The sequence below is a fragment of the Astatotilapia calliptera genome, chromosome 14 (assembly GCF_900246225.1).
Source record: "Astatotilapia calliptera chromosome 14, fAstCal1.2, whole genome shotgun sequence".
Taxonomy (NCBI): domain Eukaryota; kingdom Metazoa; phylum Chordata; class Actinopteri; order Cichliformes; family Cichlidae; genus Astatotilapia; species Astatotilapia calliptera.
Genome location: NC_039315.1, coordinates 11,172,349 through 11,195,954, shown reverse-complemented (window position 1 = coordinate 11,195,954; position 23,606 = coordinate 11,172,349). Strand labels below are relative to the sequence as shown.

Sequence of the window (23,606 nt, the reverse complement as noted above, 5' to 3'; positions counted from 1 at the left end):
TCATCTCAAATTGGTTTTCTGGACTTAGTTCATTGTATTCAAATGGCCTCCACAGTCACCAGATCTCAATACAATATACAGCCTTACTTTAAAAGTCACAAAATTCAGCATTTATTTATGTGCCTAAATCGTAGACAGAATGAGCACCAGTTTCCACTCTGCGGAGAAAAAAAAAAAAAAAAAAGAGTTGAAGCTTTAGACGGAAAATAAAAGGCAAAGAGGAAAGATCAAAGTCTAGTTTTTCGAGGCTGGGTGGAACACATTCTCCAGTAAAGACACAAAGTTGACATGAGAAAAACTGTATTGAACGAAATAAGCAATTTCACTCTGCTGCCTCTTGTTTTGTTTTGAAACCTTGATTTTAGAAGACTTGTGGAGGCGTAACAAGTTTTTTCTCCTTCACATGCTCTTAAATTTTCTGCATTTCAGTACAGACGCCTCTCCACAGTCATCAAAGGTTGAATGTGCAGTTATAATCAGGCCGTTAGCTGAGGCTGATGCGGCGGTTGCTCTCTGCTCCGATAAGCCTGCCAGAGGCCGGCGGTCTCCTGCCTGTAATACATTTGTCACAGTTTCCCCAAGACACATGAGCGAGCCCCACACAAATGAAGACTGAAATATCTGCTTCCGTTTGTCTGCGTCAGAGAAGAGCATCGTTCACCCTTACTCAGCAGTATTCTGTCTCAATTTGAAGAATCTGCAATGAGGTGTGAATGCCTCTCAATAATATACTCGTCATTCCTCTGCCAAGGGAAAAGCAGAGGTATACTTTCAGTGCTTTTTGTCAGCAGGAAAGATCACAAAATCTAGAGCCAAAGATCATGTAACTGGGTAGAGAGATGGAACCCCAGCCAGAGGAATAACCCATTAAATTCTGGCACAGACATACATGAACCAGTTTAAAGATATGACAAAGGACATTGTTCTTTCTATTTGTGTAACTGTTGAAAGAAATCTACAATAATGTATTTATTATATGAGAAATTCTAAAGTGAAATAAATTCTGATTAGCTTTTATTGAAGTTCATGAAACTATTTGCAAAATTAAATCAATCTTGCATAGACTGACTCTGCACATTTCTGTGGTTTCTCTTCTTCGAGTTTGCCTCAAACTTATTTCAGCAGATCCAACTTAATTAAAAGGAAGATAATCATTTCAATTAGCAGTAATTTATATTTGGAGGTAAGGCTCTTTTTTGTGACCTACCAGTCTGTTTCGGTATAACCTTGTATGTGTAAGCATTTAAAAAAAAAAAAAAAAAAAAAAAGGGAGGTAGTGACATGGATTTGGGTTGCCAAGCAGCTTGAAGATGCAACTGTAAGCAGGCTAAAGATATTATTCTGTGCCCCCCATGCCCTCCTGACACCCCAAGTTCTCATATGGGGACATTAAAATTTGATATTTCTGCACCTTATACTTCATTCTGCTTAACAAAGTCTTTTATACTTTGTCAAATAACGGCAGCTTTATTGTGTTTTACTTTAAACTAAACTGTCCCCATGTGAGGACAAACAATCCCCAAATAGCTAGGTGAAATAAAAAAAATAAAAAAATCAACCCCAAACAAAAGCTCAGGTCACGGTGGGATGGAGACTTGACTGATACACAGAAGGAAGGTTCAGCTGAGTAATCGAGTGACTTTGATTTTATTGTCTGCATTAATTAAAACTACATCCAATCTAACAGCCATGACATCCCGAAGAGGATGCTGCTTATTATCATTTTAACCCTCAGTGCTGCAGTTATGTGGCTTGTGCCAGTTATACAATTTTCACCTCTGCAGCTTTCCAAAAAAATTACAATGAAATTATGTTTTCTTTTTATACTCTTTCCCCCATGAAAGCAGCATTTGATGACTTCTTCCTCAATGGTGAGTTTTGACACCTCAGTAAAAACCAATAAAGACATGGTTAGACAATCATTAGAATAGTTTTTGTTTTTCCAGGAGTAGTTAAATGGGCAGAGACCACTCACACCAACATCTGATTTAAAAAAAAACAGTTACCTTGCTCTATAAGCAGCCCTGAAAAACCACTCCTTTCATAAAAGAGCTCCTTTCATCACTTGTTTTTTGCAAATGCAAACGGATCTCCACTAGGAAGTACAAAAACAGCTAAAAAAAAGATTTGAAGTAAATATTCATGTTATAAATATAATTTTACTATAAAATTTACTGAATTGTATGGTTTCGACAAGCCTCACATTTATGACCAAATGGTGCTCCGGTTCCTAATTTCACTAAATGAATCCGCTTATTAATTCAAACCTACAGTAAACTAAAAAGTTACCAAGAATTTTAATCCAAGCGGCTCTTTTACAGTTTAAAAATATCAACATGTACATCAGGTCATTTTCTAACACTTTATATCAGGAGAAATAAATACATAATTTTAATACAATCCCCTGTTCTTCTCACAATTATACAAGACTTGAGTACATTTAAACTAAAAACACACAATAACAAATGTTATAATATAACAAGCAGCAACAATCTGAACGTCTTACAAAACTTGAGCTGACAACATTACAAGATTAAAAACAAACTAAACACTAACCACGATCGAACTTCCCACTGTGGTCAAACACTCCTACGCCTTGGTGATGTAACCCTCTTTGATTAGGAAGTCATAGATCTTGCGAGTCTTGTTGACGTCGATCTTGATCAGCGCCCGCGCCTGCGCCAGCCGCAGCCCGCCCTGCCGTCTGCACTCGTTAAGTAAAGCTTGTTTGTACTCCAGGTAGGCGCCCGGTACCAGCCGCACCACCTGACACAGCTACAACCACAAAATAAACACAGGGTTTAGAAACGGAGGGAGTAGCTTTAAAAAACAAACACACCGGTAAATACAGTGCTAAAGTCTTGAGCCAACTCTCATTTCTTTACCTTTTTCTAAGAAAATACGTGAAGTGATTTATGTATTTTTCCAACTTGGGCATGCTTTTATTCCAATGGCAGTGTATTTGGCATCATTGTCAAGCTGGAAAAATTAAGACAATCACATGCTTTCAGATAGTATTCCACGATGGATCCAAATCTGACTGTACTTTTCTGTGTTCATAATTCCATCACTTCTGATAAGATTCCCAACACCACTGTCCAAAATGGAGATCCAAACCATGACAGAGGGAAGTCATTAAGAGAGGCCAGGGCCATGTTGTTGACATAGATGTGTAAGCAGATGACTAATGAGAAACGACTTAACGCATATTGACCCTTATTCCATCTGCCTGACCATATCTTTACCTCTTTCTCCCGCTCGTTGAGCTTCTCTGTTCCCGGCAGTCCGGTCAGGTTGAGAGGTGGGGCGCTCCGCCTACCTGTTGCTGTGGAGCAAAAAATTTCTACAGTCAAATGGAAATTCAGCACCACAATGTTAGCCAACCCTTCAGAGAACATAATAGCAGCCTGGCAACATGCAGTTAATTCCTTTGCATCGAAGAGACGGGCGAACAAATATTTACGCTGTGCAAATTGTGTAAATATAGCCATGTGGGAGTGTGCGTCCCATTTGTGCTCTGGAGGTTAGGGAAAGGCAGTTAATTTGAAAGGGAAACAAAAATAGCTAGGAAAATATGCAAGCAGGGGGCTATTTTTGAGCAGATAAATGGAGAAGTTGTTTGCATTAATGTGCCGGGAGCCACGGAGAGGACAGAATACATAAGGAAAGGTGGAAAGAAACGCCGTACCTGACACTGTGATTGTTGTGACAGCTGGAGTGATTCCAGCATCTCTGCAATCATTAAGAAAAGTGTTATTATCTTGGCTGCCATGTTTATATATGTACACACACACACACACACACCCCCCCACCCCTGGGCTTTTGTTCACTACTCTCACTCCAGGATCATCAGCCAGAAAAGAAGAATCATAGCATTCAAGGTTTTTTTTAAAAGGTAGAATAATTGGAAGAACTTGGATAACATCCAAAGAAAAGGATGAAAACAAGAGGAGCAGCGACCCATTAAAAGGACTAAAAATACAGCAGAGACTGTGGTGTAAGCGAGATGCTCTATAATACAGCTCGATTCATCTCAGCATGAACAGTGCTGGGAGTGATGACAGAGGTCAGTGTCTCCGGAGAGCGCAGCTTCACCAGCCCTTCTATTACACGCTGGGCTACAAGCGGGGAGTTTAGAGCCTTACATTGCAGCCTGTTTGCTGAGCCACTGCTGACAGGCTCTGCCATCCTGGATGTACTGCAGCACGTCACACAGCATGGTCCTCTTCCTCCGCTCGTCTTCACGCATTCGCTTCACCCGCTCGTACACCTTGGCACCTATTGCACAGAAAGGTGAACAAAGAGCGTACAAAATTAGGGCTGCGACTCGAAACTGCTACGCTGTTTAGGCCATAAAGTATCAGAAACTGCCAAAAATGTCCTTTACAATTTCGCACAGTTCAAGCTAACACCCTCACATGTCTTACTCTGCTGGATCAACAGTCCACATACCAAAGAAAAGCCCTAGGAGCCTGCGCACTTTTAGTCTTTCCGTGGCACACATTAACAAGCTGGTCCAGGATTAAAATTCCAAAAATGATCCAAACACTGTGAGTGTTCTGCTGGTGCAGCAAAAAATAATTGATTTGAACTGAACTAAAAATAAAGTGCAAGCCTGAATATAAACACATTTTCCTGCTTATGCACACAACTTTAAAATGAAGTTTTTGTTCAGGGGAGGAGGGAAAGAAAAGTTCAAACTTGACTCACTGCAGAAAGACTTGATCCCTGCTTTCCTGTACTCCTGCAGCCTGCGGATCTCTCTCCTCAGCTCAAACTCCACTGGAAACAAAGAGAGAGAGAGATGAAGGCAGTTAAAAGCAAACCTGTGCAGACTGTTGCAGAGATCCCTGAACTCACTTTCACACAGCTGCAGCTCACATTTCATTTAGCACAATGAGTAAGCATTTTGTGCTTCTCAGAACAGTTTCATACAGCATTCATAAAAAATTAAATCAACATCTGGGAACTGGACGGCTCGAGGACTACTGCGAAAGACACAAAAGAAAACATCAATGTCTGAATTGATTACTGGACTTTTTATGACTTTCATGACATGAGTAACCCCCCCCCCAAAAAAAAAAAAAAAAAAAAAAACAACATTTAGAAGCATCAAGCTCCATTACATATTTTTAGTATCTCATATTCAGATTAGTACATCTATGGCCGATATAACACCATCAATTAATCTACCAAGCTTCAGACTGTGGGAGGAAGCCGGAGTACACAGAAAACCTACATGCACAGTATTCAAACTCGACAGAGAAAGGCTGCAGTAGACCAGGAGATCTGAACCAGCAACCTGTTTGCTGCCCAGGACTCTAATTTTTCCAGGTTTGAACTGTTTTATTGTTGTTTATCTAGGTCATTGTCTTTTTGTATCACCTAGCCTCTCCTGAACTTTGGGTTATGAACTGGTGTCCTGATTTTTTTTGATACATTAGATACAAACAGGGACAGCAAATCCCCAACAAGCTTTATTTGTGTGCACTGCTTTTCAGGACACTGCCAAGGAATTGTTATGGGACATCCAGCTGGTCTGTTGCAGACTGCTTTCATTCACAGACACATGAACACGGATTTCAGCAGACTGTAGAGAATCCTGCAGGCTTTGATGTTATCCTGGTGTTTTTTTCCCCCCTCCTTTTTAAGCAATGGACTTGTTCTCACTGTGAACTTTGCAGCACGTCCACCTTTAGGGACAGTCCTGAATTTTCTTCATGCATGGACACTTTGTCCTACTGTGAACCAATTAACAGTGTAGTTTTAGCTTTGTGCAGCTCTGCAATGATTTGTCTGCAGTCCTGAAAAAGTTGTTGCAATAGATGCACGGTTCACATGAACCGTAAGTCCTTGACCATAAGAGCAGGTCTTTCTAGTATCCTGAGTTTTTTTTTTTTTTTTTAAAGAAATCACTAACCTGCGCTATGACTGACTAATTAGTGTGGTCCAAAAAATAATGTTATCAGTTTAGTTCGTCTATCCATCTTCCACTTATCCAACGCAGGGTCACTGGGTGCTAGAGCCTAACCCAGCTGCAGGGGGTACACCCTGGACAGCTCACCAGTTTTGTGCAGAGCTAACAGCGAGAATGTGTTGCTCAATAACTGTGAAAGTGATTTTGATTATACTACATGTTATGAGTAATCAATCGATTAAGAAATCCTGGTTGTTCCAAAGATTAGTTACGATTTTTCTTGTAGCAGGATTAGCGTTCAACTTGAAGGTTAAGAAGACTGAAACCAACCTAATACATGCCTGTTTAATCTAACTGTGTGCTGGCTGTCGAACTGCAGCCAGAGCAGACTTAGCTTAGTTTAGCATAAAGATGGTAAACAAGTGGAAACAGCTAGCCAGGCTCCGTCCAACATGTAAAGAAAAAGAAAAAAATCCAGTCAGCACTTCCAAAGCTGACTAATTACCTTAATATATGTGAAGTGTAAAAATAAAAATCTGCTGTTTAAAGAGATGTAGGTGCTTGACTATTTCTTTGCAATGAACTGCAACTTCCTGGAGTCCCTGCTGGTTGCCAGGAAACTGCAACTGTCTGTGAGATGCCAATTTAAGAGATATCCAAATGACAGCAGAGGTTCAAAAACTTGATAAGCCTGTGTCAAGAAGCATTGCTGACTAATGAAGACATTTCGTGTTAGAATTTTCTTTAATTTGTACACAGACATAGTGGAAACGTGGGAATCTCTCAGAGAAAAACAGGAAGGGGTCTGGCATTACCTTCCCACAAAGATTAAAAATAACCTCCCTTGACGCTGCGATCGTCTGTGCGATGCTGAGACAGTGTGGCAAAAACTGGTCAAATCGATTCTCTGTGTTTGTGACAGTTGCTTAAATTGCACGTAACCCTGCCATGTGAACTCAGCCAGATACTAACATGCGTGACTTTCGATGAATTTGTCATGTTCAATTGGTCCAACCACTCTGGCAAATCTTCTCATGACATCATACAGCTCCTGCACCTCCTTTGGGTAGCATCGCTCCAGCACTACCGGAGACAGAGAGACGAGAAAGAGAGAGAGAGATGTGAGTAGGCAGGCAGATACAAACAAATATAAAACAGAAATATGAAAGAAAAATATCCCCAGCAGACACTTTTAGACGTGAGCAGTTTTTTTTTTTTTTTTACTGCATTCTAGGTGAAGTAATTTGGTTTCTTTTTTGCAGTTAACCACCAGAGAACAGCCGTCAACTTGCAGCTCTGCATCAATGCTGTGCATATAGGCATGTAAATATTACCAACATTTATCACAGTCACCCTGTAGATGCACCGCTATGATTCTCTGAAGCTGGTGCAAGGGGAGAATTTGCATCCTGTAGCTACTAAATGGCCTGTATGGTCTCTCAGCATCCACGCAAACAGTGCTTAACAGATTTATCTAACCACAACCCAATGTAAGGCTTATGGAATAGCTGCCCTGAAGTAACAATACTGTTAGTTACCATCATTTATTCATGTTCTTGTAGGGGTTAACTGTACAGTAACCGTTCTTGTTCTGACAGGTGAACACACCTGTCAGCAAAAGGATTTCACACACATTTCTTTATTACACCTTCTTGCAACTGTTTCTTAATTTCTTACAATTTACACTACTCTCTTGCACATCTCTCAGTCTCACTGTTTACTTTTTGTTAACTTAGCTCTTGTTGTTTTTCTTTAACCACTGTTGTATGTATGAAATGTTTGCACTCTCTCACAGTATAAGGCTCTCTCTGTGCACCCGTGGCACTTTTATTATGTTGTTTATTTTCTGTAGACTGTACCACTTTTAATCTTGATCCTGTTGCTGTAACACAATATTTCCCTTGCGGGACGGAGTGACTAACTGTAAGCAAGAAGTAGCAGCTCTTTGATCTAAATTAGATTTTTAATGCTAAAACCTTGTTATCCAATAATTTTCAGATTTGCTTTAAAAAAAACAAACAAACAAAAAAAACAAAAAAAACAAAACAAAAAACAAAACACGTCACATGTTTTTTGATTAGGTTCCAGTTATTTAGTTGCATTCCTGACAGATTTGTGTGTTTCTTGTTTTTCTGTTTTTCCAAAACAGCATCCAACACTGTTGATCCATGAAAAGATGAAAAGAAACCCCCCCCCCCCCAAAACAAAACAAAAACAAAACAAAACAAAAAACACAAAAAAAAACCACAACAATTTTATCCACCTTTTCTAAACTCACAGTCCACAACACCTCATCCCAGCTATCACAAGAGCCAGGGTTACTCTGGTCAGTTTGCCGTTCCTTCACAAGGCTACGACAGAGACAGACAACCATTCATCCTCACATTCACACCTACAGCCATGTATCCTAACATGCATGTCTCTGGCCTGCAGAAGGAAATTGGCTTACTGGGGAAAAAACAAGGTCCACAGCCAGCAGGTGGATTTAAACAGAGAACCTTTTATCTAAGAGGTGACACTGGATCATTTTACTGCCCCTAAAACCCTTCTCCTATCATAACTTAGTGAATGAACAGACATAATCATAACTTAAAGACTTAATAGCATCATATCATCTCAACAGAGTTCTTTGCTCTGAGCTTCCAGGCTTACACGTGGTTCACAGAATCTCCAAAAGCAGAATGGGTCTGACGAACTCTGAGTTATGGAAACAAATGCCATCTCTACTTTCAAGATTAGATTTTAAACTTTCCTTTTTGATAAAGCTTATAGTCTGCAGGGGGTCTGCTAACCTGAACCACTGCTTAGGTGTGTTGGTACAAAACAGACCTCAGCAAAAGTGCTTGGGGACTTCCTTTGATGCACTCTTGCATTTTGTCTCCTTCAGTTTGTTTTGTCCCATTTGTTTTCATCCTTCTCCCCAAAAGGTTGTGACAGATGGCTGTCTCTCTCTGTTAAAACTGAGCTTTTCTTTCTCCCCATATGTGACTGTCATATCCTGGGGATCGACAAACACTGAACTGAAAATATATAATTTCATAATATAAAGCACCGTGAGACAACAGTTGTCCTGAACTAGCAATATATAGAAAAAATTCAAGTGGAAAAAATCCATCAAAACATTTTGATAATTGTGATTACAAGCTGAACGTGGGTGACAAGTTAAAAAAAAAAGTTAAACTGTGTTGGGTTATAATATGCCAACAGAACACTTTCAACGTTCCATGGGTTTGCACACATTTTGCCTAAAATTCCTGACAACTGTAGTCCCGGGAGATTTTTAAAGCAACTTAAAGGTTCCCTCAGACTGCTGGTTGTCAATGTCACCACACATCATCAGCGTACACCTGTTGTGTGCTTTCATCTATAACTCAGTGGATGTGCTGAAGAACAATGAATTAAACATTGTTTTGTTTAAGGTTGGCTGTAATAAAATGATATTTGATCAAAAATATTCAGGGCTGTCACGAAAAAAAAAAAAGGATTTCTCCAAAAACGGGACAGTGGTAGAGATAAAAGAAAAGAACTCAAAGATGAAAAATAGTAAAAATAGTAAAGGGCATGAATGATTGTCTGCGTCTCGGAAACTCTACAGGAGAGATGGAATACCTTATAAAAAGATATTCCCCCTTATCTGTTGCTTTTACGATGACGGCGCGACCGCTGTCCACTACATGTTCAGCAGGGATGAGATCTGGAGATCGCAAATGCCACAGCAAACGACTCACATCATTTTCATTACATCACAGTAGAGACCAGAACAGAAATGCTTTATCACAGTATTAAGGTGAACACTCAGATCAACTTTATTGATTTGCAGTGACTCTTCACTCCAAGGAGACAAGTGAGCAAAAACCATTTGGAAAAATGATTCTCACAGCAATAACAGAGCCACTGCATAACCCTCATCGCAAGGGTCAAGGGCTCAGGTTTCTCTTTTAATTTGCCCCGCCCCCTGTCTACAGACAAGTAAATAATGGCGAGTTTCAAGGCAGTTTCACCTCCAGACTGCTCAGGTCGGACAGAGGCGGTACGCTCACTAATTGTTTTTGCACACAGTCTGTCACTTTACAAAAGTGTTTTGAGACTGAGTAATTTCCACACAGACAACCTTCATCAGTCGGAGGAGGAGACTGAACAACCCGAACAATTTTTCTGTGTATGACTATTTGGTGTTCGTACCTAATTCAAATCTAAACAGCCTAAATGAATTCGCACATTTCTGTACAAAGCTGCAGCGTGCCTTCTTCAGCTATAAATGCTGAATACATACAAACTGTCCAGCTAGCATATAGCCGATGGTTTAACTTGACAGTGCAATCAAAAGGGGCCAAAAGATTCAAATTTCAAAGCCAACAATGATTTTAATGCAACAGTTCTACAATTAGTTTTGGTCCCCTATCTTTTCTAATTGAAAGTGTAGTCAAGGAGCACTACAGGAAGAAAAAATGAATGAAATTAAACAGAATCAGCAACCCTGTCCCTGTGATTTGTCACAGTAACGCCCCACTGCTGTGTATTCACCATGTTTAGCTCTCACTCTGAAAGCGCTTGTTGTGCTCATGTGAAAGCATTGCCCGTGTTGCTGAGTAACAGACAAGTGTCAAAGCCACCGAGGAAAGCTGATGTGTGTGTGTGTCAGGGTCAAATTCCATCGTCAGACTCCAGCCTGCGAGAGCTAATTATCAGCTGCCATCTCAGGCTAAACACATGAAGTCATGCTCTGAGCAACACAAGGAAAAATGTTCATATCTCCGAGGAGACATCAATGCTGGACCTGTGTGTGGTTTCACATGATCGGCACACAAAACTCTGACTGCAAATAGCAACGTAACCTGAATCATTCAGAGAGGCGAGCTCTTACAGGACGTCAAACAGATCGCTGTCCTGAAACAACAACGCTGGTCATTCTGCCTCCAGCAGTCACTGAGACATGATACCGTGAGCCTCCTGGGCTCAGATACTGCTTCCATTATTGCATGTGACTGACACACACACACACACACACACACACACACACACACACACACACACACACACACACACACACACACACACACACACACACACACACACACACACACACACACACACACACACACACTCTTTGACAGTCTCCATGACAACCAGTCTGCAGCTCTACAGCTACTCCGAGTTCCCTTTTGTCTCCAAAGACTGGGGAGATAAGGGAAAAAGAGGAAGGAGGGCTAACTGGAGGCTGGAGGATACATAAATAAAACATGAGGGGAGAACTCTTCAACTCCCCAACCACAGACAATTTCACAGAGCAACACATGGAGATATAACGAAGGGCAGGGTGGTCGCACATAGTTTAAAAAGACACGCTCTAATTGGACAAATCCATTCACAGCAGTTCTCGCTGTGTAATGAAAAAAAAACCCCAGAGATGCAAAGAATTACGTTACTGAGCTCGCTGCAACCCAACCTGTAACGGGTGGATCAATAAAAACAGCTCTCTTTCTCCTGACACACTTCAGCCATTATGGCAGCAAAGCTCACCGCACTGTGATTGCAATTATGCCGCGGCACACTCGAGCCAACGCAGGCTATTCGTACCATTCGCTGTAAATATAAGCGCGGCCAGTTGCCACACATCAGCTACCAGAGGGGCCGTGGAGGTTAACGGTGGTTATTACAGCGGAGTTATTTGCATGCATCCATGGAAACCCTCTGTGCCGATTTGGCTGCCAGATATCGCATGTCTCCCTGAGCTGCTATGAATACTGTCGCAGCCAACCCCAAGAGTGTTTCAAAAGAGGACTCACTCTGGAATTTCCGCAGGTTGATCAATCCATGGTCTCGGATTATCCTGAAAGAAACAAAGACATGGATGTAGACATTTATTTTCTGACTTACGCTACACTTTGGAAAGTTAAAAATACAGTATATATCAACTATATGATCATTTTGAGGGCTGTAGTTTGGTGTGCTCGTGTCCATCACATTACATCATAATGAGGTTCTGCATTACAGCCCACAAACGACATTCTCCAAACTGATCCTCGAGCTGAATCAATCCTCTGCAAAGTAATCTGCAACAAAAACTGATCATGCTGATCTTTGTGAAGACGTCCAAGCTGCACTGCACCCAACAAACTGGACACTGAGTGCATCGACATTACGCATTAATACACTGAAGCTTTTAATAACAAGCAGAAATAACTTACCATGTTAATTAAATTAGGAATAATAACATTTACAATTACTTACAGAAAATGAATTTAATGACTTATAACAGTATAAAAGCAATAAATGTGACACATTCAGGAGATTCCTACTTTCACGTCTGAGTTTCACAACATCTTTTTCAACCACATACAGAAACACTTTAAAACCAACAGCCCTGTTGATAAATGAAGGAGGAATATTTAGGACGCCTGGAAATTAAGCTCAAGGCTTTTCATGACTATTTAAAGGCCTGTTTTGAGGGGAATAAAATAAATGGCCTTTAGGCCCTCAAAACCTGCAATTATGCTAAAAAGTGTGCTTTAAGGTTCAGCTCAACTTCTGATCTTAAAAGCCTTTCTGACAAGCTACAAGTTAGCAGAGATAAAACCGGGTCTCAGGGACAGATGAGGGAGCTGTAAAACACTCATTCCCTCCTAGTCAGACATGCCATTCCAAGCGTGCTCAGGGAGCATGAAGTCGTTAAAAGTTGATTTAGTGATGGATACGCTGCAGCAACGCTTGTCCGTGTATGTCCAAGAATGACAGCTAATGTGTTAAAGGCAGATTAATATCCTTAGAAACCTTTAAAATTGACTTCAATTTCTTATTACATCAGCTGACTATCAGAATACAGAAAAATAGTCATTGTGATTTCCTGCAGCCCACAGTGACTTGAATTTGAGGGCTTTCCAGTACCCAATGATAACCACCAGTTGCCATTTTATTAGGTACAATGGGTTTTACTGTTTACTGTTTTAACTGCTGCTACATATGCAACGTTATCTATATTTCTCTACCCACCAAACTTAACTCAATAAATGTGAGATACATACAACAGAACTGAGTATTACTGGGATTTACAGTGGACTGTGAGACGAGCGTGAGCAGGGGGTGTGATCCCGGTAGCCTCTCTGATTAGCTACAAGTAAACTGTGCACAGTACATTTTCTATGAGCTTCAAAACATTTTCCAAACTCTCCTCTGGTGAGAATGCTCTCCATGCCCAACTAAAACTGGGCAAAATGTCAAGCAGCTTGGCATGCACGTCGTTCACTGGGGGGACAGACACATTTTCCCAATTTCCAAAAATATATTCAGGGTTTGAATAGAAGTTCCCGCAGCTTGTAAGTTGCACCTGAATGACTCCCTGCGGCTTGTAATGAGAGCCTGAAAAAGGCTTAAATATGCAATTATAATCACGCTGCTGACTTTGTGACAATCCCTCTCAGGATTCGTGTCTTTAAAAAGCTTTTAAGAAAATAACAAGGTTTAGATTAGAAGTTATAAATGTATTAGCGTAATGAAATCATTAATATTTAAATGGTGTAGATAGGATGTTGGAATTGTTAGCCTTGTTCATTTTAATACAGTATGAAATGCATTTTTTTCAACCTGAAAGTATAATGAAGTATCCGTGGAAACTGAGGTTCCACAATAAAGGCTTATGATGCCACCTGCTGACACACTGGAGTCATTACATTACATTGAATTAATTTTTCATCCCATAATAAATTAAAGGAGACCTACTTCTTCCTCCGTTGTCTCTCCTTTAATCTTGAATGATAAATATCAACAACTGCAAGCTTCAGTGCTGAAAAACAAGAACATGTGCGACACAGTTCACAGGTTTTGTAATGTAAATGCTGGGATTCACACTGTTGTTGTTTAGTTGGCAATAAAACAAAATGTAACCCACCACGAAGGACGTCTGAATCATCATCCACAAAGTCAATATCTTTCAAATCCCATTCTGCATAGTTGTCAAACTCCTTTAATAGAATGGACACGTAAGGGAAAATGCTATCAATATTAAACAGCAAATCAAACAACAGGAAGATTCATAGACCTTTTACATATGCCCAGAACTTGGAGGAAAGCATCCCTACAGTAAAGCATGGTGGTGGCAGCGTCATGCTGTGGTTAAGTTTTCCGGCAGTAGGAACTGGGAAACTAATCCGTGATGAGGGAAAGATTAATAATAACCTGCTCCATAGCACTTTTTTGTGTTTTAAACGCCAAAACAAATATAACACATTAAAAATTAACTCATGTAACTTGCCACTTAAGTACTTCATGAGCCACCTTTATCTTTTCCACACATACCTTTATTCTGTGCACTTTCGCGCTACCATGCATCCAAACACACAATCAGCTACAGGACAAATGTGTTCCCTCACCTCCATGAAGTCGGCTCTGGCAGGCATGTATCCAGCCATGTCGCGAGACAGCACCGAGTCAAATGTGGGCCGAGGGGGATCGTCGCTCGCTGTGGCGTCACAGAAAATTTAGCAAGATAAAGCTTAAAAATGTAAAGATCAACAAAGAGCACCACCTCCAAATTTTGTGCATTTTATAAAATCAGACACGTAACAACCGTCTGTCTCTACTTTGAATTTGTCAAATGATGCAAGAATAAGACGTTAAAATGCTTGTGGAGCAGTCAACACTGTGACAGATGGAGACCTGAAGCCCGCCAGGAAATGAGACACGATCCTCAGTCACCAACTGCTTCTGCCCAACTGTCGGGCCGGTGGCTTCAAATTTTATATGTTAAACTTTCTTCTAGATGCCCTAAAGGCCCATAATGAAACCTGGAATAATATTTAATAAAACTAAATAATAAATAATAATAATAATAATAAACAATCAAACTTAATCTAAACACTTTTTAATAATGAAGTAAACATTGTGGGTGCTTACGTTTAAAAGGAATAGCGCCCTCTGCAACACGAGAGTCTTTTGCTTTCCGCAGGCTGAGCAGGGTGGAGGAGAAGAGTGGGTTATTGATGAAATTCTTCATGTAGTGGCTCTCACACTCCTCTTTGGTTTTAGTGCGCATCTGATACGCAACATCTTGCCTGATGAAGACAAGCAGGGAGAAGGAACAGATCAAAAATAACTGGAGGCTTTCATATGATACTTTTAGCCAACTAAGGCTATAGTTATGGCACTGTATGGTTCAAACACCTTTTTATGGGAGAAAAAAAATGTTCTTCATTAGAAACTTCAACCATGTCCTAAAACCTAATCTCTGTTTTCAAGACATCACCAAATCAAACATTTGAGTTTCAATCACCAGGCGTCTAAGTCAAACAATTAATATGTAACTTGTGAGCAAGCAAAACAGTTTGTGAATGCAGTGGTGCAGAGTGGTGACTACAACTCAAGAGTTTCAACCTCCAGGCTATGAAACTCAGTGTGCTCAAAAAAGAGCAGGAATTATAGGAAGAGGTCTCAGTCTTATGCAGGCTTGGCATAATTAGAAGAATTGAACTGATTTGTTTCACTCATTTACTTATGAATTACATTTTCTGTGAAAAACAGCAACTTCTTTATCATCAGAGTTTGAAAGCTGTGCAGAAACAGGAGGAAAAAAATGGATTTGCAAGATACATGGATATGAACCTACAATGCATTACACAAAAAACAACTATACAGTTCATCTACACCTTAATCTATTCATCAGCTGGCACATCGCTACCCGCGGGGAGAAGGACGCCATCTCCTGATATTCTAGTTTTTCTACTAGTGAGCTTGAGTTCAAACATGGGTGACTGCACTGTGACCCTTGTTCAGCCTTTCCTCCCTCGTGTTTTTCTCTCCCTGTGCATGAAAGCGTGGAAGGGTTTTAACAGCTTCGAGCTGATGGGCAACTTGAGCTGTAGCAACCGTTAACAGACAGTTAACTCTACATGGGTCAACATTATAGCACTAGCCTGGAGCCAGCTCTATAATTGATAGTTTTAATTATAATTTCATTTTAATTATAATTATAAATTATAGTTTTATAATTTATAGTTTTATAACAACTAATAAAGGCCTGTGCTACAGTACTGTTTGGCCAATTCATGATGTTGAGAAACTGATAAACTTAATCACACTGAGAAAAGTAGATCATAAAATCAAATATAGCAACATCTCCAAATTGTGACCCTTACAGTAACAATGTTACATCATTTGAGTTAAGCTTACGGTATTTCAAGATTATATTAAACATTTAATGATGGATAAAAAACTGTTTAAATGTACTTAAGCAAATGGGATTTGAAGCCATAAATATGCAACTATTATGAAAAGTTATGTTCTAAAATCCTCATTTACTATACGGGAGTGCACTTCGTTGAACAAAACCTTGCATACCAGTTTTTATTTAAACAAAGAAGAGGCGTGGACTGTGTCAGACTGACAGGTGTAGTAATACAATAGTAGACAGTGGGCCATTAACCATACATAGATGTAGATACATTTTGCTCTATATAAATATACAATCAGTCCAATATTTATTTCCTATTTATTTACAAAAATAACATCCCATCCCAACATTTCTTTAAAACTTTTCTCAGTTTGATTAAGTACATCAGCCAGTCAACAGCATAAACAGGCCAACATGTACTGTCTGTTTTTAGGTGATTCCTAGGCAACATAACATTGTAATATCAGATATAGATAAGAACTTTCAGGTTTCTAAGTCACACCTACAGTGGGGCAAAAAAGTATTTAGTCAGCCACCGATTGTGCAAGTTCCCCCACTTAAAATGATGACAGAGGTCAGTAATTTGCACCAGAGGTACACTTCAACTGTGAGAGACAGAATGTGAAAAAAAATCCATGAATTCACATGGTAGGATTTGTAAAGAATTTATTCGTAAATTAGGGTGGAAAATAAGTATTTGGTCACCTCAAACAAGGAAAATCTCTGGCTCTCACAGACCTGTAACGTCTTCTGTAAGAAGCTTTTCTGTCCCCCACTCGTTACCTGTATGAATGGCACCTGTTTGAACTCATCATCTGTATAAAAGACACCTGTCCACAGCCTCAAACAGTCAGACTCCAAACTCCGCCATGGCCAAGACCAAAGAGCTTTTGAAGGACACCAGGAAAAGTATTGTAGACCTGCACCAGACTGGGAAGAGTGAATCTACAATAGGCAAGCAGCTTGGTGTGAAAAAATCAGCTGTGGGAGCAATCATCAGAAAATGGAAGACATACAAGACCACTGATAATCTCCCTCGATCTGGGGCTCCACGCAAGATCTCATCCCGTGGGGTCAAAATGATCATGAGAACGGTGAGCAAAGATCCCAGAAGCACACGGGGGGACCTGGTGAATGACCTGCAGAGAGCTGGGACCAAAGTAACAAAGGTCACCATCAGTAACACACTACAACGGCAGGGAATCAAATCCCGCAGTGCCAGACGTGTTCCGCTGCTGAAGCCAGTGCATGTCCAGGCCCGTCTGAAGTTTGCCAGAGAGCACATGGATGATACAGCAGAGGATTGGGAGAATGTCATGTGGTCAGATGAAACCAAAGTAGAACTTTTTGGTATAAACTCAACTCGTCGTGTTTGGAGGAAGAAGAATACTGAGTTGCATCACAAGAACACCATACCTACTGTGAAGCATGGGGGTGGAAACATCATGCTATGGGGCTGTTTTTCTGCCAAGGGGACAGGACGACTGATCCGTGTTAAGGACAGAATGAATGGGGCCATGTATCGTGAGATTTTGAGCCAAAACCTCCTTCCATCAGTGAGAACTTTGAAGATGAAACGAGGCTGGGTCTTCCAACATGACAATGATCCAAAACACACCGCCCGGGCAACAAAGGAGTGGCTCCGTAAGAAGCATTTGAAAGTCCTGGAGTGGCCTAGCCAGTCTCCAGACCTCAACCCCATAGAAAATCTGTGGCGGAAGTTGAAAGTCCGTGTTGCTCGGCGACAGCCCCAAAACATCACTGCTCTCGAGAAGATCTGCATGGAGGAATGGGCCAAAATACCAGCTACTGTGTGTGCAAACCTGGTAAAGACCTATAGTAAACGTTTGACCTCTGTTATTGCCAACAAAGGTTATGTTACAAAGTATTGAGTTGTATTTTTGTTATTGACCAAATACTTATTTTCCACCCTGATTTACGAATAAATTCTTTACAAATCCTACCATGTGGATTCATGGATTTTTCTTTCACATTCTGTCTCTCACAGTTGAAGTGTACCTCTGGTGCAAATTACTGACCTCTGTCATCATTTTAGGTGGGGGAACTTGCAGAATCGGTGGCTGACTAAATACTTTTTTGCCCCACTGTATGTGCCAAGTTTGCTTGCTTAACTCCTGACTGTGTAGAAGTTTGCAGACAAAGAAGCAAACAAGAGAAATTCTCTGCAACATTTCGTTCACTTGTTATCTTTGTTACTGTCGGTAACAGATGTTTAGAGATTTTTTATGCACAATGATCTGAAAAATTAGCTTAAAGAGATGCAATTGCCATTAAATGAAACATTTATGTTGGAAAATAAGTTAGTGGTTATTTTTGCTGCCTGAGAGCAAGTAGAAGCTGTGTTCGAAGCCACAGGCCAAATAAGGCACAATACTAGATACTCTGGCTTCCTCCTAAAGTCCAGAGACTGCTTTTTAGGTTAACTTGTTCTAAAGTGACAGTAGATGAATGTGAGTGTGCACAGTTATCTGTCTCTGTGTTAGTCCTGCGACAGACCAATAACCCGTTTAGCTTGTACCCCACCTCTGGAAACTGGACTGCATGCCATAAATCTTAGCATTCAGGCTTTTTAAGAAATAAGGACATGTGTATGTAGTTTATAAGGAAATCTCACCAAACAACTAGAAAATACTAACCAATTTCCAAAGCCACAGTCCATGACGGCTTCAAGCAGGGCCATCTCTTCCTGGGCTGTCCACCCAGGCTCCAGCACGGGGAAATCTGACGTCTGCATAACGGGGTGAAAGATGAACATTGATGTTGAAAGACAGCCACACTGGATAAGATTTTATTTGTTTGTTTGTTTGTTTTTTATTTCACTCACCATGATTTCATATTTGTGATCACTCTGGTGCTTCTTGTACTCAAATCCTCTGGTGAAGCACTGAAGGGAAACAAAATGTTTAGTTTCAGTCGGACTGGGTTTGTCTGCAGGTAAATTTAAGAGTTTTTGTGACCGATTCACCTGGAGGCACAGCAGGAAAGGTGAGGGTCCACATTCTGCACATTTGATATAAGGCTCAGTCAGATACGATGAACAACCTCTGCACGGCGGTTTATCGGAGGGGTCATCTGAAATCACGTGATTTTAACACTTTAAGTCACCAGGTAGGGTTGTATAACAAATCAGCTGACATTTCTTTACATGAAACGAGCTTACAATGTAAACAAGACTGCAGATTTCAATTTATTAGGCTTTACAGCGAGCTTTAAGCTAAACCACACATGCTAACTTTAAAGCGCCATGTATGATAATGTTTCATCACCGTTTGAAAAGCAGCTCAATAACAAAAGGCACCAAAGGCTGTTAAAGTAGTTAACACGCCGTGTTAGCATCGCTGCACGCTAACGCTAATGTTAGCATAGCAGACCCAGCTTAATATAGCTAACCTGAGATAATAACCCCAAAAATGATAGACGATAACACTTTAAAGCTGAAGTGGATACGTGTATCTGTGACATATTACTAAAACTTACTTGCAAAAGATGCTAGGCGGTCCATAGGATTACGTTTAAATGAAACTTAATAACAGCTTCGACGTTTAGGTTCCATCTATTTTTCAAAGCTCGCAAGTGACCCTGATTGTGAAGGCACAGCTAATCGAGCTCAGATAACTCAATACTCCCCTTAGATATTTTCTATAAGGAGGATCGATAACTAACTAAGAAATGTAATACATGTAAAATATTTGGTATTTATATTACGGCTAAATATATAGAGATTATAATAATCCCACATTGGGCAAATATACTTGCTACAGCAGCACAAGGGTCAGAGACAAAATGTGAAGTAATTATATATTAGAAAACAATAAAAACAGAAAATAAAACAAGACTTACAAAAAAGCTAATACTTTTAAAAATGCAAAAATCAATAAAATACAAGACTAAAACATTTTTGTAGAAAATGTACTATATACACACACACTAATATACACTAAAAGCCACACCACAGAGATTAAACAACAAAACAAAATATATGTATAAAAAGTGCAGTGGGAATGATAATACATACACAAAAATGGTGGGCCGTCCTACACTGCGGCTAGAGGACTGGCCATGACAAAGCTGGCCCTCTTCATTAGAGTATTAAGTTGTTTCTGGTTCCTCTCCGTGCTGCCACCTCCCCAGCAGAAAACTGCATAAAAAATTGCAATAGACCTCACCAGGTCATAAAAAGTCCTCAGTAATGTCCTGCACGATCAAAAAGACCCAGAAGCCAACTTTGACCCTTCTTGTACATAGCCTTGGACCAGTAATCAAACCACTCCAATCTACTTTTAAGGTGAACCCCCAGATATTTGTAACTGTCCGCCACCCTGATGTCCAAACTATGGATGTTCACTGGTATGATAGGTGTTGGTTTTCTCCAGAAGTCAACCACCATCTCCGTTGTCTTACTGGTGTTAATGTGCAGGTGATATACAACCACTTTAAGCTAGAGGTAGAGTGAAATGGAGGCAGATGATCTGCTGTGGTGACCCCTAAATAAAAGGAACAGCTGAAAAAAGAAGACTGATATATATTTATATAATCATGTTAATTAGTTTAATTTTAATGTCACTTCGCCATTTATTATTTTATTTTCTTTGCAATGACCTACCAAAACTTACAATTACGATTATATTGTACTATATTTATTTTTGTATGTTTTTTTTTTTTTTCATATTTCTTGTGTTTCAGCATTTCAGCTTCAGTATTCAAAGGCGCTGTCTGCTGTCTGGGTTGACCTTTCACCTGGCTGGCTCACAACACAACTATTAAAAAGGCAATCAAAATACATAAATAAACACATAAATATAACAATTATTAAATGTAGGAAAGGAAATTTAAACAAGAATATAAATAAATAGTTGAAATAATAATAATAATAATAATAAATGGTACAGGTAGAGACAAATTAAAGGTGAAATTTCTGTTAATGTTGCTGACAGCTCTTTATTGTTGTTTTTGCCATACATGTACAACAGTCCAAGAATAGTATGGAGTATAATACCTAATAATATCATATAAAATATAAAATCAAAATGTTTCACAGACACATGGAGATGATCTGTTTCACTTTTAATCTCTCACTTCTCTCACTGCAGTTTAGTGACATAGCCCCAGACCTAGTCCCAGTGAAAAGCGCCTTTATTAAAAACGATATTAAATAAAATTACAGCATGTTAGCAGGCTGGACTTCTTCTGAAAGGACCCCGTTTAGAAAAATTAAATAGTGTATGTATGTGATCTTTATTATTTTCGCCACTCTTCTGTCATTCTCCATCTTACCACAGGGTGCCGATCTTGGACTATTTCTCTAATGAAAACAATAAATGTCGTGCAAGTCTTTGTCTGCCTTTCTGTACACAGCACCACCTGAGCTTCATATAAGCAGCGTATATTAGGCTGAATAATGGAAAGAAAGATCATAGATGTGGAACCTTATACGCAACATCCCCATGCTGTTTTTTCTTGTCCCCCATAAAATTCTTCTACAAGTACTACTTGCCCTGAAAATGACTTTAAAACAGCTCATTCTGATGCAATAAATAGCTATGACTCCAGATATTTTCCAGGGTCTGTATCCAGCATTGGCCCCCTGAATCAAATAAAACCCCAGCAACTTAAGGTCGCCCCCTGTGATTGCACGCTAAGGGACCTAGCAAAGCAAATATCTGAACATTGATGTGTAAAACTGCAACCTTGCATGCATCAAAACCACTTAAAGTATGAAAAAAAAGAAATATTTTTGTGATTTGAGTAAAAGGACCCTCTGATTCAGTCCAGATGTGATGGAAGTAGCTCGGTAAAAAGAGGGCAGGCACTGGTGTAATGGTGTTAAACTAGGCCTATTGCTTTACACCTTAATTGCCACTCATGATATTTACAAAGAAATGTATCCATTTCACATTTTCATAGTTTTCTGCTTGATTTCAAAAGATATAATGGTGTGCTTTATATAATTTGCTAAAGCCCAAAATTCATAAACAGGCTCTAATGTGGCTGTGAACGTGCACATTGGGTTAAATCTGTGTACTCTGCTTTCCTCCTGTTAGCCTGCGCTATGTCCATGAGGACGATCCACAGTGACAAGTGCGTTCAGTTGCAGCATACTCTGCGTCCCATCTCCTGACCCTCTGGGGCTGCACCAGACCTCTGGGGAGAGACTCAGACAGCACAAGAGCCCAGAGCAATGCAGATCCACTGGTAATGACAAAGTGGCTATCCGACAGACTGTGCATAATAGAGGGACAGTTGCACTCTCCCCCTCATTGGAATTTCCAGCTTCCTGCCAGAGCAGAGTTTATTTAACAGTCCTGTGAGAACGTTATGATTTATTTATCTTTGAAAGAGGAACTCTTCATTTCTGGGTGACAGTTTGGAGTACAAATGGAATATGGATGTGTGTAAACTCATAACGGCCACCTTTAAAAAGTGAACCTTTTCTTCCTGCTGGAAGTACACTATCTGATCAAATGTTTTATGTGCATACAAACACAAATCTCACATTAAACAAAGTACAATGAGATTAGTGCGTGTACATAAGTGAAATTTACAAGGCAAAAGATCAGTCTGAGAACGTTTTTTCTCCTCTGTGATTTGTGTGACATCAGTGATATGTCCTTGAGCATTTTTACAATCACCCTATGATTCGGTAGCTTGTCGAAGCAGCTTTAGCAACAACAAGTTGAAGTGATTGTTTTCTGTAAGACTTTATCAGTGGAGGAACTCTGGCTCACTCTTCTTCACAAAGTTCCTGGAGTTCATTGTTGTTTGTGAGCATTCGGTTACACGTAGCTCTCTTAAGGTCCCACCACACTGCAATCAGGTTGAGGTCTGATTCTTTTCTTTCTTCAGACATTCTGCTGTAGATTTGCTGCTGTGCTTGGGATCATTGTCCTGTTACATGATATAATTTCAGCCAACCTTTAGCTGTCACGCAGATGGCCTCACATTTGACTCTAGAATACTAAGGTATACAGAGGAGTTCATGGTCGACTCAATGATTGCAAGGTTCGTTGGCTATAAAACAAGCTCATATTAGCACCCTTCCACAACTGTGCTTGATAGTTGGTATTAGACGGTTGTTCCAATATGCTGTGTTTTGATTTGCCAAGTATGATGCTGTGCAGTGTGATGAATGTCTCCACTTTGGTCTCATCTGTTCAAAGGATATTGTTCCAGAAGTACTATGGTTTGTTCAGATGCAACTTTGTTCCTGAAATGTTCTTTTTACAGAGAAGAGGCTTTCTCTTGGCAGTCCTTTCAAACAAGCAAACAAGCTATTTAACATTTGACATCTTGACTGAGGTGTACAAATGTCAGGCTCAGGAGGGACTCGGAGTCAGACCGTCACTAAAGTTCACGTTTTATTTACACACACAGACATCAGGTGCGAATATATACAGGTGAGGGGGCACAGGAAGAGGGTCTCCGGGAAGCACAGGCACGGGAAGAAGAGGGCTATGTACAAAATCCACTGAAGCTCGGGTAGCTCGGACTCCGGCTTTAGCTCACCAA

General features: G+C 40.1%; 1 protein-coding gene across 1 annotated transcript; it reads right to left on the bottom strand.

Annotated features, from left to right (window-relative positions):
- Window positions 1-1,628: 1,628 nt before the first annotated feature.
- On the bottom strand, window positions 1,629-19,748 carry tada2a (transcriptional adaptor 2A). The gene is made up of 15 exons (XM_026192827.1): window positions 19,578-19,748; window positions 19,066-19,172; window positions 18,925-18,984; window positions 18,737-18,828; window positions 14,807-14,964; window positions 14,284-14,372; window positions 13,803-13,875; window positions 13,634-13,697; window positions 11,704-11,747; window positions 6,890-7,000; window positions 4,711-4,782; window positions 4,146-4,278; window positions 3,689-3,732; window positions 3,246-3,325; window positions 1,629-2,775 (listed from the first exon to the last, which is right to left on the bottom strand). The coding sequence occupies exons 1-15, from the start codon at window positions 19,600-19,602 to the stop codon at window positions 2,590-2,592; spliced, it is 1,338 nt and encodes a 445-aa protein (XP_026048612.1). The 5' UTR covers window positions 19,603-19,748; the 3' UTR covers window positions 1,629-2,589.
- Between the last annotated feature and the right edge of the window lie 3,858 nt (window positions 19,749-23,606).